This window comes from Setaria viridis, chromosome 7, assembly GCF_005286985.2.
Source record: "Setaria viridis chromosome 7, Setaria_viridis_v4.0, whole genome shotgun sequence".
Lineage (NCBI taxonomy): Eukaryota > Viridiplantae > Streptophyta > Magnoliopsida > Poales > Poaceae > Setaria > Setaria viridis.
Window position 1 is genome coordinate 7117123 of NC_048269.2, and position 16989 is coordinate 7134111.

A 16989-nucleotide genomic window follows, 5' to 3' on the forward strand; every position below is an offset into this window, starting at 1 on the left:
TAGTATTTTGCAAAAATATATATTCTAATAAAAAAATTACAAATTTATACCCGTTTGAAATGGGTATAACCAAAAGAAATGGCGGAAAGTACACTGTAGCAAACTTACCGTTGGTTGTTCCCTCCTATACATAACTAATTCATATGATCTCGGATGGAGATAAATTTTATATAAAAATTGTAGATCTCAACGAGATCTACAACTTTGTAGAATTTTTTCATTTGATGTCAACTTGGTCCTCAAATAATCGACACAAGTTTCAAATTTAAAATTCAAATTTTAGATTTGAAACTGGGCAGCGCACATTCAAAAATCATAACTAATTTTATATGAACTCGGATAGAGATAACTTTTATATAAAAATTGTAGCTCTCGATGAGATTTACAACTTTATAGTTTAAACTATTTTCATTTGGTACCATCTTTGTAGTCAAATAATCAACACAAGTTTAAGCTCTAAATTTATACCAAGGTAAATTCCGTCGCCTTTCACCGTTTCAAATGACGGTGCATTATAGATTTGTAATTTTTTTGTTAGGAGATATGTTTTTGCAAAATACTAAAATAAAAAATAAAAAAATAAAAAAAATTCCCTCTCCGTTCTCCCGTTGGGCCGCTCGGCACCGAGAAGATGCGTAGATGGCCCCGCTCGAGCATGGAACTGTGTGCTAGCGCACGTCTTCTATCCTCTGTTGACAGTTTCTCTCTCCGACGTGGGCTCTCTATCCAGAGAGGTGCAGACCTTACAAAATTATTATCTTGAATCGAAGATGCAGGGAGGGAGGGGCCCGCCACAGGGCTGTGGGCTTTTTAGTGGCAAAGAAATTTTAATCTAACTTGTTTGACTTATGACAGGCTTAGAACATATCTAAATTCGGATACATCCATTTAACATCAAGTTAAAAATAAATTCGAATACGAATAATTCAAATTTCCAAACACCCATATCCATCCAACGGACCTCGCAGAGTCAGAAAAGGATGGGCCCACCATGGACCTGGCTGGTCAACACAAGCCCCAGGTACCAGGAGACCCACAACCGAGCAAATTCGAATACATCCATTTGACATCCATGTTAAAAATGAATTCAAATACGGATAATTCAAATTTCCAAACATCCATATCCATCCAGCAAACCCCGCAGTCGGAAAAGGATGAGCCCACCATGGACCCCGGCTGGTCAACACAAGCCCCAGGGCACTCACATCCAAGAAAATTCAGATACATCCATTTGACATCCATGTTAAAAATAAATTCGGATAATTCAAATTTCCAAGCACCTATATCCATCCAGCGGACCCCGCAAAGTCGGAAAAGGATGAGCCCAAATTCAGATACATCCATTTGACATCCATGTTAAAAATAAATTCGGATAATTCAAATTTCCAAGCACCTATATCCATCCAGCAGACCCCGCAAAGTCAGAAAAGGATGAGCCCACCATGGACCCCGGCTGGTCAACACAAGCCCCAGGCACCAGGACACCCACAACCGAGCGTGCGCTGCACTATGCCAAATTGCCAACAACCATCAACCACCATGGTATATCATAGATCAAATACAAATTCATTGGTATAACTTTGAGAATTCCAATGTATAATTTGGCTAACTGTAGGTCAAAACATACAATGGTTTGAGATATTTTCAGTCGGGCATCCTACATAAAGAAATGGAGTACCCATAAAAAAATAAACATGGTTGTTAAAAATTTAGAATCGCCAGCTACGGCCTGCACCATTAATCCAGCTAAATTGTTGAGAAGGTACCTTCCAAATAATCATTCGCTGTAACAACCAGCTATCATGCACTCTATGAGCTCACGAGAGCTCGCAAATCCAAGTATTACAGCTTAGAAACAGATTCCAAGGAGTTTGGTTATAACAAAAAGAATTTATTATTATTCACTATAAAGATCCACAGGAATATACAACCAGATGTGATCAGAGAATATAGACATGCACACCCAAAGATGCGGGCTCGAAACCTCAGCGGACTCTGGGGGTGAGCTGACTTTAACCTATGTCTTACATGACAGGTTGAAACTAACTCTGGCTAGCAATGTCGCAAATGTCAAGGGAGACCAATATCTATGTTAGTCTTGAGCCTTACGAAAGATCAAATGACCCTTGGCCTTCATTGATCGCATAAAGCAGTTTCTTTAACATGATAGCCTGCAAAAAGTTCCAAGAACACCGCACAAATCAGACCGATGGTGATGGTAACCAGCTTTGAGGGCACACTTGCCCGTGTATCAATGAAATATTTTTAAAGAAAAACAATGTGCTTTGGTACAAGTTATATTAATGGAAATTCTGTAAGTTCAAACAAATGTGAAATATATTGATTTTAAACCACCAAATAATAATTCCAGCTTATGAGAGGTGATCTGCTTGAAGCCCCTAACCAGAAAGGTGCTGACCACATTAAAAATTTACTCCTGCTGTTCTCGAATATATGTAGATTTGGACAAGCTAACCAGTTTAAAAATGAACTAAGTAGTTTGTCCTAAATATTATATATTGGAGGATGGAGGGAAAAGTTTCAACTTTCATTTTCTTTTATCGAATGAGCAGGACAACCGCACATCATTGCATTAAGATGGAACACAAGCACTGACCTACACCGAAGCATAAGGCAGCCACCGAGAAATGAGAGTTTTGGCTTGCCATTACCAAGACTCATCATTCAACTTTCATATTTGAAACTATCCAGAGAAAATCTGATGAGGACATCACCATCAATGATACATCCACGCCGACACAAATACCAATTTCTACGCCGACACAAGTACCAGTTTCTGATCCCATTACTCCCGTCCGTGCTCGTCAACTTAATCATCAAGTAAGTTCACTCTTGAATTCCTGTCCATCATATTTAGACCATGGGACACGTGCACTCTTGTTTTAGTTACGAATCAGGGAGAAGACAAAGAGAACTAATCATCAAGTAAGTGCACTCTTGAATTCCTGTCCATCATATTTAGACCATGGGACACGTGCACTCTTATTTTGGTTACGAATCAGGGAGAAGACAAAGGGAAAAGAATTCGCGCAGGCTGGATTCAGATTGCAGGACAGCACCAACTTGCGATGGTCACCACGGTCGCGTACGGACTCGGATTGGGGCGTTCAAGTACTTCATGGAATCCTTATGAAGCCTATTTTCATATGGTTCCGAACTCAAGTCTATATCTGTTATGACTAAATTACTACCAAGAGATTTTCTGTTCAAAGGTGTTGTGTCGCCTTATTTTGGTCCAATGGGCCGTGTATCAAGTCGGGTCCATTAGGAATGCGTCCTAAGGTTGGAGCACAACCCCAACACCCTGATGGTCGTCCTCGCACCTTCATTACCCCTTAGCCGCCACCAAGAATAGTGGGGTTTTGTTTAGATCAAGTTTAGCTCTCGCTACTTGCGTGTTGGATCAGCCGCCCGTCTTCTTGTCTTCGGAACCCCACCAATATTGAGATTGGATTTGAAATTTTCATCTACATCTAGTAAATTCAATACTTGTTATGCTTGTTTTTGCTAGTTCTTCGATTGCTTACAGGACGAGTGCCCTAGTGGCCGGGTGACACGCCCCACAAGATCGCGGTAGCCACTGAAGGTGGTGTATCAGTTACTAAGGCACAGCTTGGAAGGCTGTAGTCAGACCGTGAACGTCGTCTCCATCCAACAATCGAGTTATCCCACGCCCTCTCATCGAAAGATCGGGAACCAACCGTAGCGGGTTCCTATCAAAACCTAGTTACCAGTTCTGATACAGGTCAAGTAGTTCTTTAGTGACTCGTGTTTTGAATACCTAGTTACCAGTTCTGATACAGGTCAAGTAGTTCTTTAGTGACTCGTGTTTTGAATACATGATTTAGACAACACAGGAGATGGAACCACAATTTGCCAAAAAAAACAGAAAGAAGCATACCTTGGTTGAGTAAGGTGGCAGTTTAAGATAGTTAGCACAAGTCATGACACTGGGCAAATCGTCATCTGCAGACTCTATTGCTCCAGTTGCATTTGTAGTATTTGCTGCAGATGAAGAGTGCTAGAATTCGAACAAAATTCAAAACTTCAATTATATGTGGGCAGGCATGTCAAGCATAAATAGAAATATTAACAAAGATAGCCAACTTACCTTCCTAACAATAGTTAATTTAGGATTTAGGGCAGCCAAACCACCAGGTGGAAGCCGAGGAGCACCAGTCACAAATTGGCAGAAAGAATGTTGCTGCTCAGGAGTAAATTCTGCCATGATCTCAAGAAACTGCAAGACACCACAGCAGAAGCATCCAGATAAACTTGCACAACTTAAATGAATTGCAAAGAAGCAAGCAGGGAAACTTACATTGACAATTGCAGGACTCTTAGAGGTATAACCGTGGTCGAATTTTATATGTTCAAGCAGTATTTCCGGCTGAATGATGTGCCATTGTTCAGAACAAGTCAAAATAACTACAGTGGAAAAATGATAGGACACGAGCAATACCTCCCAAAGTTCACGGCGACCACAAATCAGATAATCAAGTTCTTGAGGAGAAAATATTTGGAGTGATGATATGTCGAATACCTGAAATGAGAAATATACAACAAAACATTTTTTTATGAAAAGAAGAATGCAAATTAGTTCTACAATCACTGATTACAGAAATTGCCAACAAATCACAAAATAAAGAAAACCTGATTAAATCCTGCTTTCATTGCCTCTACTTGCCGCATTATTCCAGTCTTAACAGTAGCATCCACAACCAAAGAAATATATTCTTCTAAGTTATAAATGTCAACCTACAGAAAGGGAAAACTATATCATTAATCTGCAGCAACACTGGAAGTAAAAGGTAAACAGGTGAGATCATTAAACTCTACTGTCACTTACCACCACGTTCTCTCCACCTTCCTTTAGAACATAATCAGGATAGCCTGGAAGAGTGAAGTCTAAACACAGGTCTTCAACAGGAGCACCACGGAAGCATAATTCTTCTATTTTTCGGCTATCACTGCAGCAGGATTCCAGAAATCGCTTACGTGCAACAAGAATTTGCAGCTCTTGCAAAATCTTTCCAAACTCAGTATCAAATGATAGTACATCATACAATTCAAGTTCCTATTGAAGCAAATTTGGCAAAGTCAATAGGGAGAAGGCGTAGAAAGTTAAAAATGTACTAACACAAAACAAAGATTTTTCAACAGGAAACGTAAAATGAATCTGGTTCAAGGAGGCTCTCATGCTTACTTGTCCAAGTAATAGTTTGTAAAATGCTGTCGACAAAGGCAAGTCAAGAAGCCTTCCATCTTGCAATGCTTTTGCCATCACACGACCAACTAATCGGAAATACTCGACGACTTTGAAGAATTTGCTACCTTCCAATGCAGCAGCACTAGGTGGCCAGGGCTGAGGAAACAAACCAAGGTGTGCTTGTACTACATTCCTGCTCTCAAAAAGTGATTCTGATTCATGCTTTATACCTATTAAATGATATCCATTCCCATCAATTTGCGTGCCAGAATTGCCTGTAGAGTGAGATCTCCATAATCCTAAGTCAACCCTTTGCAGGTCATGGCTTAAGAGAGTATAAAACTCTGAAGTTGGACCAAGTCCAGTTCCAACTTCACCGAAGTATTCAACTTCTAGAACAGCCTTCTGATTGGAGAACATCTCCATAACTTTAGCTGCTGAATCCAAGATACGGTTACGAGAAACACGGACTTTCTGGCGTTGCAATCTACCAACCCGAATTTCTCTTTCAATGGCAGTGTTGTTATTATCACCCGGATGTTGCTGAAGACGATGCAGTGCACGAGATAACCCAAAAGCTGTGGAATAGAAGTATTGTCTTCGTGTTTCAAAAGGAAACAGAAAAGGACAAGCTTTTGTCAGCTGATAACACCAAGATGGTAAACTGCCACTACACAGTGCAAGAACATCCTGAATTTGCCGAGCAAGCTTTGGGGTCATCTTAGTGTTGACAAACTCCTCCAGGGGTACCTTAGCTCCAACACCATACAGTCCATCTAGCGTAGCAACTTTTCCCTCCACAAAATTATCGGAGGTTGCCTGCAGTCTCAGACGAGGAGATAACTGATTCAGGCCCTCCAACACACGTAAGAGTGATAAGATGTTGTAGGTTTGGTTTGATTTCTCTAAATCACAAGGAAGCTCTCCTTGCAAAATACTATCAAGGAGGGAAGTACACTGTTTTCTAGATAATGGTTTGCAAGAATCTGACTGGGAAAATTTTGGCGCTGAAGCTGAACCTCCCACAGGCCCTTTCTCCACTGCGTAATCAGCCTTCTGATATGTTACAGTAAATACATCACCCCAGAAGTGGTTACCATCATCAGGTAAATCAGAGCCACCTAACTGGTCTACATCTTCATCATCATGAACTACTTGCCGTTGTACAGCTTGATATACTGTCAAATGTTTGTTAAGCTGCTTCCCACCAGCTGTAAATATCAATTTATTGTAATGCTCAGTTGCACGACTCCTATCTCGACTACCTCTAATACCACGACTACCTAATCCAGCCATTGCAGCTGCAGCAAAGGACATTGCACCCCGTGAACCAAATGTGCTTGGACTTCTAAATTCAGCAGCATCCAGTCCCGTGCTAGAAGTATTTTTTGTACTGGAACCAGATGAGGGCTGTGCCTGATTACTATTTGCCAATGAGACGACACTCGAATCATCAGCATCTCCCAATCTTACATCATGCACTCTCTCAGGAACACAGGCAGGACGAGACCCTTGGAGAACCTGAAGATTTTAACAAAATTCACTGAGATCCAAATCATGCCTACTCAATCCAAACCTTAGTAATAAGCAAAAAGAAAAAGATAATACCACCTCATGATCGGCATCTTCATCCTGTGAGACATCCTCATCATCGTCATCAATCATTAAAGCATCATCAATCTCAACTGGAGAAGCATCAAGATCTTCATCCTGCAGTATAAATATATATAATGCAAATATTACAGGGCACTCAATCTGTTTATTTTCAAATATTTAGATATAGAACTTGTGAAGGAGCATGCATGAGCTAGTCCAAATAACACTTTGTACGGGTGTTTTTCCTGAAAACTTCGCTTACCTAGTTAAAAATGAAATGCACAAGTACCAGCTATATAAAATAAAGTAGTGAAATAAATTGATACTTCATATTTGTGACTATCCATCATAGTTCAACATACTATTTGAGGTGTACAAAAATGTACACTGCCAAACTTTACACATCATTTTAAACTCTAAAATTTTAGTGAAATAGGCATTTTGGTACTCTAACCTTTGTTACTCTTTGATAAAAACACTTCAGTTTTTTCCTTGTTTAACTATAATAATATAAATGCAAGGTAAATAGAAACACCACAGTTTATACATTTTCCACTGCCATCAATTTTAGTATTTAGTAATAACGTTGTTAATCCATGCACACCTTTGAAATCCTCTACTTACATAAACAAAATACTGATCTAACTAAATACACCAAGTGCAGTCAAGCAATATTAATCAGGTGCAAAAAATCATGGCAGCCTAAGTAGTAAACATCGGAAAGCATTGTTAAAAGCATCAGCAATCAAGGTGTCCCATATTTAGAGAAAGGAAAAAGTCTATTTTACTCCCCTCACCTATCCACTTTGTCCACTTAACCCCCTGAACAAAATTTAGACTCACTTTACTCCCCTGAACTATTTCATTTCGTCCAGTCTACCCCCTAATTAGATTTCTCTTTATTGTTTCTCCGTTTATGAGTTGAATTTTGAGTTCAAATTTTGTGAGCAAATACAAATCTGTCAAAAAATTATACTAAGAATTTTTCATATTCATTTTCATAGTTTAGGAATATTTAATACGAAATTAATCTTAGATATACAAAACTGTACAAAAAGTAATCATGAAAAAAATGCTAATGTATTTTTCTAACGCATAGCATCATGTTATAAGTCAACTGGCAAAATCTGAAATTAAAACTCACTTGTACACGAAGAAACAAAAAAAAGAATCTAATTAGGGGGTAGATTGGACCAAATGAAATAGTTCGGGGGAGTAAAGTGCGCTTAAATTTTGCTTAGGGAAATAGTGGACCAAATGAAATAGTGGACAAAGTAAATAGGTGGGAGTAAAATATACTTTTTCCTTAGAGAAATTAAAGCTGAACTTAAAAATAGTGGTCACATTGGAGGATTCAATAGATATATTATGCAAATTGCAAAAGACTGCATGCACGATTATCTGACCTCTAACGTGCTGTGGCCATTTGATGGCTTCAGTTCAACATCATTCTCTGAAGCAGCTTTTCTGCGTGCAGCATTCCTAGTATGTGGGCCTTTTGGTTCATCCAAACTCGATTTTAGAACAGCTTTACCTTTTCCTTTTAATGCATTTATGCTCCCCTCCTGATGATCCTTGTTAATTGCACCACTAGTGGCAGCTGAGGACTTTGACCTTAATGAGGCACGACGTGCAGATTGAGTTGCTGAAGGAATTGATAGTGCCCCAGCTGTGGAAATAGCTGCTCCAGATTCCGAGTTATTTGCAGATGACAATACAGGTTTTGAGACTGACTCAGTGCGCTGAACTCTAGGCCAAAGGAATTCTTCAACAGCTGCCAGACTTGCCAACGGGTCGATAAGAACAATATTGGATGAATAATCCTTAAGCGACTTTTCACCTGGCGCTCGACAAAGGCGCAACTTGAAGGGCTGTGAAAGAGTTCCTAAACCAGTCACCAGACGCGATCCTCCCAAAGTTTGTACCCTTCCAGAATGGCTAAGCACAACTGGAAAATGCTCCAATGAAGAGAGTGCACCTTGCAGTTTCTGAACTAGCAATGCCATAGGAGTTCTATTCCCATCTTCATAATTTGGAAGGGCAACAGATATAAATGCCTTATATCGCCTCACTGCCTGATGACGCAAATTTGGTAAGTTTGCTTCAGGCACCTTTTCCCTCCCAAATGACCCACATGACAGATAGTTTAGCAATGCTGTAACAACTCCACTTCCAATAAACTCAAATGTCGAAACACCATCCCCTTTGCTAAGCTCAGATAACATTTCAGCAATTATACTATCCAACTGGTCTTCAACATTGCATATGACATCAAAACTATTGCCCATTGTAGCCTTAGATTTTCCTTTAGCTTTTGTTTTGATAGTGTCAGCTGTTGTATTCAGTTTCGCACAAAGCACCCTCAGTTTAAGGAGGTCATCAGTCACCGAAATGTCAGTTGAGCCAGGCTCTGAAGGGAAATACTTATCTTTAAATGACTTTGCAAGATTACTAACTAAAGCACAAAGATCATTATTTTGAACCTCAGTTGTGCTTAGTAGCGCATTGGCAATCACAGAATGGGAACGTTTTGGTTCATCAGGCAAGTTGTTTTCAGTATTCACAGCATTATTCCGACAGCGGTTGCGCCTAGAACAAGAAGATGTAATGGAATCGACATGATTGTCCAGCTGTGACATTTGAGGAGTGACCTGACCAGAGAACTCTGGGCATATAAGTAACTCTACAGCATGAACAACGCCTTCCCGCACAAACATTTTTAAAAATATCTCTGGAAGCTTTTCCATTAGAACTTCTGCTATCTGAAGAGCAGGGATCAGCACTTGTGGATCTTTCCAACCTAAAATGCCAGCTAAAAAGCTGTAACAGTTAATACAAAAGTCAGTGGCTTCTAGAAATATTTGGAATCCATATGATAAAACAATTGCTAGCAACATGAGATCACTCAATGGAAGACCTTCAAAAAGTTGTGTTAGCACCTGGAAATGTTTGTTGTGCTAAGGAGAGATTGGATCATCTCGGCTGAGCTATAGTACATTAATTTCCCAATGACAGATAAGCATTTATGGCGTACTGATCCACTTACGCTAGAGCCATACACCTGGTTAAGGTACAGAAGTCCTTAAGTATCAATCAACACGATAGCAACAATGTCCCATAATAGCACATCAACATTAGCATTACCTACATCAAATACAAGACTAATAAGAAAGGGACCAACCTGTGTCATGATAGGTAACAAATCCATACCAAACTGATGCAGGAGTTCAGGCTGATCACGCAATAACTTCTCCCGACCTGATAATTCATTTTCTATTGAACCAGGTTCACCCTGCTTACTACAGGTGGATTTCTTTACAGAAGAACCTTTCATGTGAACATCAGAATACATAGGTAATGAAATGGTTCCAACAGGTAGTGGAGGAAGCAACTCATCTGCAAGCTTCACGATCTCAATAATCTGTGTAATACCCAAAAAGAAACACATTAGCATAATTCCGTACGGAATCATGTGCATGATAGGCTGTAACCACTACCAGAAAGTTGGTAGTTCTACAAGTTATGATGCCTACTAAAATTTCATAAAGATGAGAAGTTAACATACGAATATACATTGTCCTAACATCAGAATAGGTAACAACAGTAGAAACATAGGATAATATAAAGTTCAAATGTGCTCAATATGGGAACTAGTATTAGTATGTTTCCATTTTTAAGATAAAAGCAAAGACACAAAAATAGAGGTACATTGACTACAAAACTGAAAGTATAATCTTAGTTGTGAATAAAAAAAATTGCATAGTTTATTAGAAACACATGTTATTGGACTGTTTGGTTTCATTTCATCACATTAATTAGAAACACAAAGTTTTCATATACTCAAATATTTTTTTTCTGTGATGACACTTGTTACAGTGTCATTCTGTCTTAACAGGAACACAGGAGTCGGAATCCAACACGGGTGCAGATGTCTGACTTGGCAAGTTCAGAAAATTAGGATTCAGGGATTTGTATACATAACAAATATTTTTAAAAGTTCTAAAATAGTATTTAGCCCTTCTGTTACCAAGTATAGTCTAAACTAAAACCTACAACACAAGCTGGAAGGCCACAGAAGATCTCGTTAAGTTCTTTTCCCAAGGATAAGTCCCAGCACTACAGAAAAAGCTGCAGACTTGTGCATGGCGGTCCCAACACCAGCTGTCAAACCACTTCTCTCTCTACTTCTACACCCCTATCACATCCCGTCATTGTCTTCACCCCCCTTCTCCCTCCTGGCTCATGCGCATGACCTTTTATCTCTCCCTTACCTGCACGCCTATCTCTCTCTCTCTCTCATCGACATATCAGATGTGTGTCTGGCCAGGTCAGGTGCGAGTCGACACTGCAATACGCATCAACACGGCAAAAAAACATTCGGACACATGAATCACGTTAGGCACTCCTCCCACGAGTAAGCCCACCATGAGGGCAGAGATGGCCAGATGGTGGTATTGAGGGATATACATGCTTTGGGACTGTGGGGCTGTTTTGATGCTGCCCCTCACTTGCCGTGCAAAGCATCGGCCGGCCAAATTTTGGTTGACGATCTGGCTGCCCACGATTTGGCCGGAGCAGGATACAAAAATCAACTGAGCCTGGGCAGGGCATTGAGGACCAGCCAAATCTTGGCAGGCATCCAAGCAAACTACCTAGCCACAGTCAACGACCAATATTTGGCTTGGCTGGCGACAGTGCTGAACCAAACACACTGTGTGCCATCTATGGTGTAAATATTGTCATGCTTTTAGAGTTGGGACATTTTTTATCCTTGTGCATGTATGATGTTGAGATTTTGTGAGGGGACAATGGTTAAAGAGTGCTAACTGAGATTTGGTGAGGGGGTCAATGGTTAAAGAGTGCTATCTGAAGCACAGAGCTTATTGAACTCTGAAATACAAGCTCAAATAGCTTCATTAATTTACCACATAGCTTGCTAAGACAAACAAGGAATGTCAGCATAATGATACCCAAACATAATCAGAGTGGCCATCGAAAGTCAAAATCACCTGATCAGCTGGTCTTGTTAAAGTAGGGGTTACTGTCGTACCAGCAACCAACCCAGAGCCTGAAAGGACATCTTTAAGTATACCACTAATTCCAAGGAGGAGAAGTGTTTTAGATGCCAATGGTGATCCGCTTGCGCATATTGAGAGAAGACGAATCACACCCTGTAAGAAAGCATGGCATAACTTTGGCAAATTCAGAATGAATAAATGTACCAGAAAGGAAAAAAAAGTGTACCGTATATGTCGATGTACTCAAGGATGCCTGTCCTGCTGAGTTGCTAACAGATATTAGGCTAGCAGCTTGTGCAACCAATCCATGATTGCATAACTCATCCAATTTTTCTGGGGATGATGAAAAAGCTTCCACGATATGGGTAAGGCAGACAGAAGCATGCTCCAGTACCTGGAATAGGCAAAAACAAAACATCAACATATGAAACATAGATGGTGTCATGAAGGAAACCAGCATTTGGAATGGCAATGGTACTTTTGAATCATGGTAGTTCAGTAGATTTGTAAGAAGTGGAACCGCTTCCATTACAAAATCGGATGCATCGGAAGGAAGTTTCCTACACATATTAGCAGCTGTAGATAATGCAACTCTCTGAAAAGATTTCAATAAAAACAACAGTTAGTAAAAGTAAATAATAGTAATAGTAGCACAGTTCATCTGTCACAGAGTAAAAGGAAACAATGCAAAAGTAGCTACCAGATAAAACAAAATTGTTATAACAAATGGGGTAAAAGAAACTAGAGTACTAGACTACTCCCTCCATCCCAAATTACTATTCGTTTTGGATTTTCTAGGTACATAACTCTTGATATGCACCTAGATATATACTATGTCAAGATACATATTAAAAGTTATGTATCTAGAAAAGCCAAAACAAATAGTAATTTGGACGGAGGGAGTAGTACACATGAGCTAACATAATTTTTGTGATGCCAAAAGTCTAGAATAAGCAGAAAGCATAAAGTGATTACCTGAACACCTGTGGAGAAAAAGTCAAGGTATGATAGAACTGCCATTAGCGCACCAGCCCGCAAGCAGGCAGTTGGATGCTCCAGGGATATTTTCTTAAGAGCTTGCAAAGACTAAACAAAAGAAAAAAAACATATTATATATGTTAGTTCCACCATCAAGAGCACGGATGCAAATGTGAAACTGATGCATATGTATGCATCTATATGCATATAGTACTTAAAATAAGAACATCATTTCTAGGGACTCCAACAACAGTAGAAATAAGAAACAACTGTAGAAATAAGAATACTGATTTATCAAAAGCATCATATAAGAATTATAAGACTATATAAACTGAACTAATCCACCTGAATGGTAGGTAACACTTTTTGATGACCTATTGTCTAAAGGAGGCAGCTACGGGGAGAGGGCTCTCCCGATAACGCTCGCTCGAGCCCCCGGCCCCCGCAGCCCCACCCGCGAGCCTTATCCTCTCACGCCCGCAGAGGAAAAAAAATGAAGGACCGCGCCTTCCACCAACCGCCAGCGCCACCGCCCCCGCGGCCAACCGCCACCTCACCAGCATCATCTCCTCCGCCAGCGAGGTCCGCCCTCCTCTCCCCCTCCCCTCCCCCTCCCACCTCCCAATCCCCATCCCTTTTTCACCTTCTTCCCCGCACATCCCTCCCCCGCCACCGCCTCCATCACCAGCCATGGTCGGTAGCGACCTCGCCGCCGTACCGCACCACCCGCCTCCCATCCCCGCCGTGCGCCCCTACCCTTCCTAACCACTCCATGCCTCGCCCCCGCCACCAGACCCTTCCCAACCGGACATCCTGCACCGCCCAGCGGCCGCCACCCTCGCCGGATCACCTCCGCCACCCCGAACCCGCCTCCTCCGCCAGGTCGGCCACCACCCATGACCATCCCTCTAAGGCTGCCGGCCATGGAAGGTTCCCCAACCACGAACCCCCAAACCCTAACCCGAACCCGAACCCCGCCGACCTCCGCCGCCGCCGCGCCCGACGGCGACCCGCCATCGGCCGCTCCGCCCACAAGCCGCCGAAGATGGAGGAGATCGCCGGAAGTGAGGCTGGTTACTTGCTTCATTTGATTTGTTACTTTCCACTTCTTTTTCCTTTTCTGGCATTTTTCATCCGCCTCCTTTCCTCGGATTACCAAATCAAGAGGGCTCTCACGATAAGCTTAAACAGTGTTGTCTAAATCCACCTAAATTCCACAGCAAATACGAGTTGAAATGGTTTATTTCAAAGAGCTCACTTCAACTTCGGTAGGTAACACTTTTTGATGACCCATTGTCTAAATCCACCTAAATTTGACAGCCAATACGAGTTGAAAATGGTTTATTTCAAAGAGCTCGTATCAAATATAAATTTCACCAGTTTCAATTGCACCCCAAGAAAGAAAAGCTAATGGATGACCATAACATAAAAACAAGATAGAGAGGTGCTAGAAACATGGTACACAGACACTAACATTTAATTTCAAAAGTGCATTAAGATGGATTAACATAGAGTGTAAGCAGCATATCAGACAATGACATAGAAATGTTTTAGATAAACAATCTAGCCTTTTCATTATATAGCACAAAAGATCAGTTAAATATAATGGGTAGTTATCTAACTTCATCATATAGGCACAAAAGATCAGTTAAATATAATGGGTGTTATGAGGATCAATGCTGAAAACTGCTTTTGATGAGGGGAAAATCTAAGCAAGCATGGCTAGCACGAGTTGAAACTGTCAGGTCGCAAAGCATTGGATAATACTAATACATAGTTCAAACCCCTGATGTAGGATTGAATCGACCACTCCCACTTGTGCACAAGAGACAGGATTACTCAAGACAGGGTGGCACAGAAACAGAAAATAAACAGAGAGTCGGTACAACTCTAAAGAACAAGATGTACCTGTGAGCAAGCTTATGCTGCTTACTTCCTCATTTTTGCATTCTATCACTCATATGGGAAAACATATATTATCCAACCATCAGCAATCCCAAACTCTCACAAACCATGAAGGAAACAAATGGAAGGCTAGGCAATGTTTTTCCTATTTACACACCAACATAGGAAGCATAAACAACAAAAGCATGCTAAAAGAAAGGGATCTAGCAAAATGATAAATGGGCAGCATACTAAAGCAATGTATTAAAGTAAAGCGTACCTGCTCCGCCAAGTCCATGTATTCAATGGTGAGAAGCCGGGCGCAAAAGCAGGGCACAGCACCATAATGCACAACAGCAGAGCAGGAAGATGGAAGCACATCACAGAGGTGAGTTAGGGCACGTGCAGCAAGCAGCATGATGTCTGGGTTGCTCTCGTGATTGAGCAGCCCAACCAGGACAGGGACAAACGAGTCCACCGAGAATGCTCTGAGTGATTCTTCTGTGCCAATGGACAGCATCTCACAGAGTTGTGTCAGTGCCTCCACCTGCCGCCCGTCCTCCCCATCCGCACGCAGCCCCACAAGTACCTTCTTCAACCTCCCACCCAACTGTCCGGATGCTGATGATGATGACGCAGCTGCGGCTGACAGGGCCGACGAAGGAAGGATGTCATCCAGGCCAGCGCCCAGCTTCCTAAGCAGCCCCTGGAGAGCAGTGCTCGCTGAGGTCAGGCTGTGGGGGATGGCACCAGCACCGAATCCGGCGTCGTCGTCGTCCTCAGTGCCCTTGAAACCTAAGCCCAGTAGCCGCTCGGCCTCACGCACTCGGGAGCTCTCAGAGGGCTCCGGCTGCTGCTGCTCCTTACCTTTATCTGCGTTGGAGGAGCGGCCGCGGCGTCGCGGCAGCAGGTTGGGGTTGGGATTGTTGTCGCCCGAGGAGTCCATCGCGGGGAGGGGGTTGGCAGCGGCGGAGCGGCGGGTCCGTGGTGGCGCCGGCGCGGGCTTGGCGGCAGTGTTTGCGGGGGGGTTAGGGTTAGGGTTGGGACGCGAGCGCTTCGAGGAGCGGGACGAGGAGGTCGCGCAAGAAGAGGAGGCCTCAGCCCGCTTGCGGCTGCGCGTTTCCATACAAAGCGAGCGGAAAAGGGCAGCGGCCGCCTCGCAGCGGCGGCGGCGGCGGCAACGACGCGATTAGGAAGGGGTAGGCCGCGGAGGAGGGAGCATCGGAGTGTAGCGATCGGGGAAAGACTGGCCCGCGGTGGTGATGCAGGAAAAGAGGCCGGGGAAAAGAGGGGGAGTAGGCTTTCCGCGGAGGGAGGATGGTTTATTAAGGTCAGATATACGCAGATTTAGTTTTTTTTTTATCGAACTCGGATATGAATAGTAACGAGATTTGTGAAATATGGATATTCATCCTATTTGAATTTTAGAAATGCAACTTTGAGTGTCCGGATTTGGATACGGTACGGATATTGAATGTTTGGATTCAGATACAAACTTACCATTTGGATGTTTGAACCTCTCGGGTAGACGATCACATGGATAATATCCGTACCACTTTCATCCCTAATACTATACCGCGGACTTGACGGGCCAGGCCTTAAGGCAAATACATTGGTGTTGTCTAATAGTCGATCTCATGCATTGACACATCATCTTGAGACGACTCAGCAGACAACACGTATGATGGGTTGTTTTATAAGTTGTCTTGTAGAACTATATAATTCTATAATTTGTGCATATAAAAAAAGAAATATTATGAGTTGGATGGCAACAACAACTCGTACACTAGTTGTTACTAAAATTTAGCTCATGAGGCGGTTGTTTCGCAAAACAACAACTTCTTTGTGTCTCCTCACTCTCTCTCCTCCACATCATCAAAAATCCTACGTGACATTGCATGAGATGACCTATAAGACTGTTGGCGTGTAGCAATGTACTTGCTCTTAGGGTGAGGGATTTTTGGTATTCCTATCTATCGATTTGTAACTACTCCCTCCATCCCAAATTACTATTTATTTTGGCTTCTCTAGGTACATACCTTATGCTATGCACCAAGATAAATACTTATGTCTAGGTCCATAGCAAGATGCATGTATGTAGAAAAGTCAAAATGAATAGTAAGTTGGGACGAAGGGAGTATTTCTCAATCTTGAAGCTTTGGGCATGTTTGGGGCCACTCTGCTCCGAGAAAAATGGTTTCACTCCACCAACTCCACCTTTTTGTAGCTCCACTCCACCAATTCCAGAAAAATAGGGAGCTATAAATATGTTTGGTTAATGAT

General features: G+C 42.0%; 1 protein-coding gene across 3 annotated transcripts; it reads right to left on the reverse strand.

The window, feature by feature from the left end:
- Window positions 1-1751: 1751 nt before the first annotated feature.
- Window positions 1752-15991, reverse strand: LOC117865349 (E3 ubiquitin-protein ligase UPL3). Of its 3 annotated transcripts, XR_004642521.2 has the most exons (18): window positions 14987-15991; window positions 12820-12930; window positions 12323-12439; window positions 12071-12238; window positions 11836-11997; window positions 10008-10247; window positions 9766-9887; window positions 8233-9646; window positions 6839-6940; window positions 5228-6751; window positions 4871-5098; window positions 4675-4779; window positions 4484-4564; window positions 4343-4411; window positions 4133-4261; window positions 3923-4042; window positions 2618-2861; window positions 1752-2171 (listed from the first exon to the last, which is right to left on the reverse strand). XR_004642521.2 is itself a non-coding variant. In XM_034749522.2 (17 exons), exons 1-17 carry the CDS (start codon window positions 15830-15832, stop codon window positions 2106-2108), a joined length of 5601 nt encoding a protein of 1866 aa, XP_034605413.1. In that variant the 5' UTR covers window positions 15833-15990; the 3' UTR covers window positions 1752-2105. The 3 variants fall into 3 exon arrangements, 2 of the variants coding, with proteins under 2 accessions (XP_034605413.1, XP_034605412.1); XM_034749522.2 differs by lacking the exon at window positions 2618-2861 and having other exon boundaries at window positions 6842-6940; window positions 14987-15990; XM_034749521.2 differs by lacking the exon at window positions 2618-2861 and having other exon boundaries at window positions 14987-15990.
- Window positions 15992-16989: the final 998 nt, after the last annotated feature.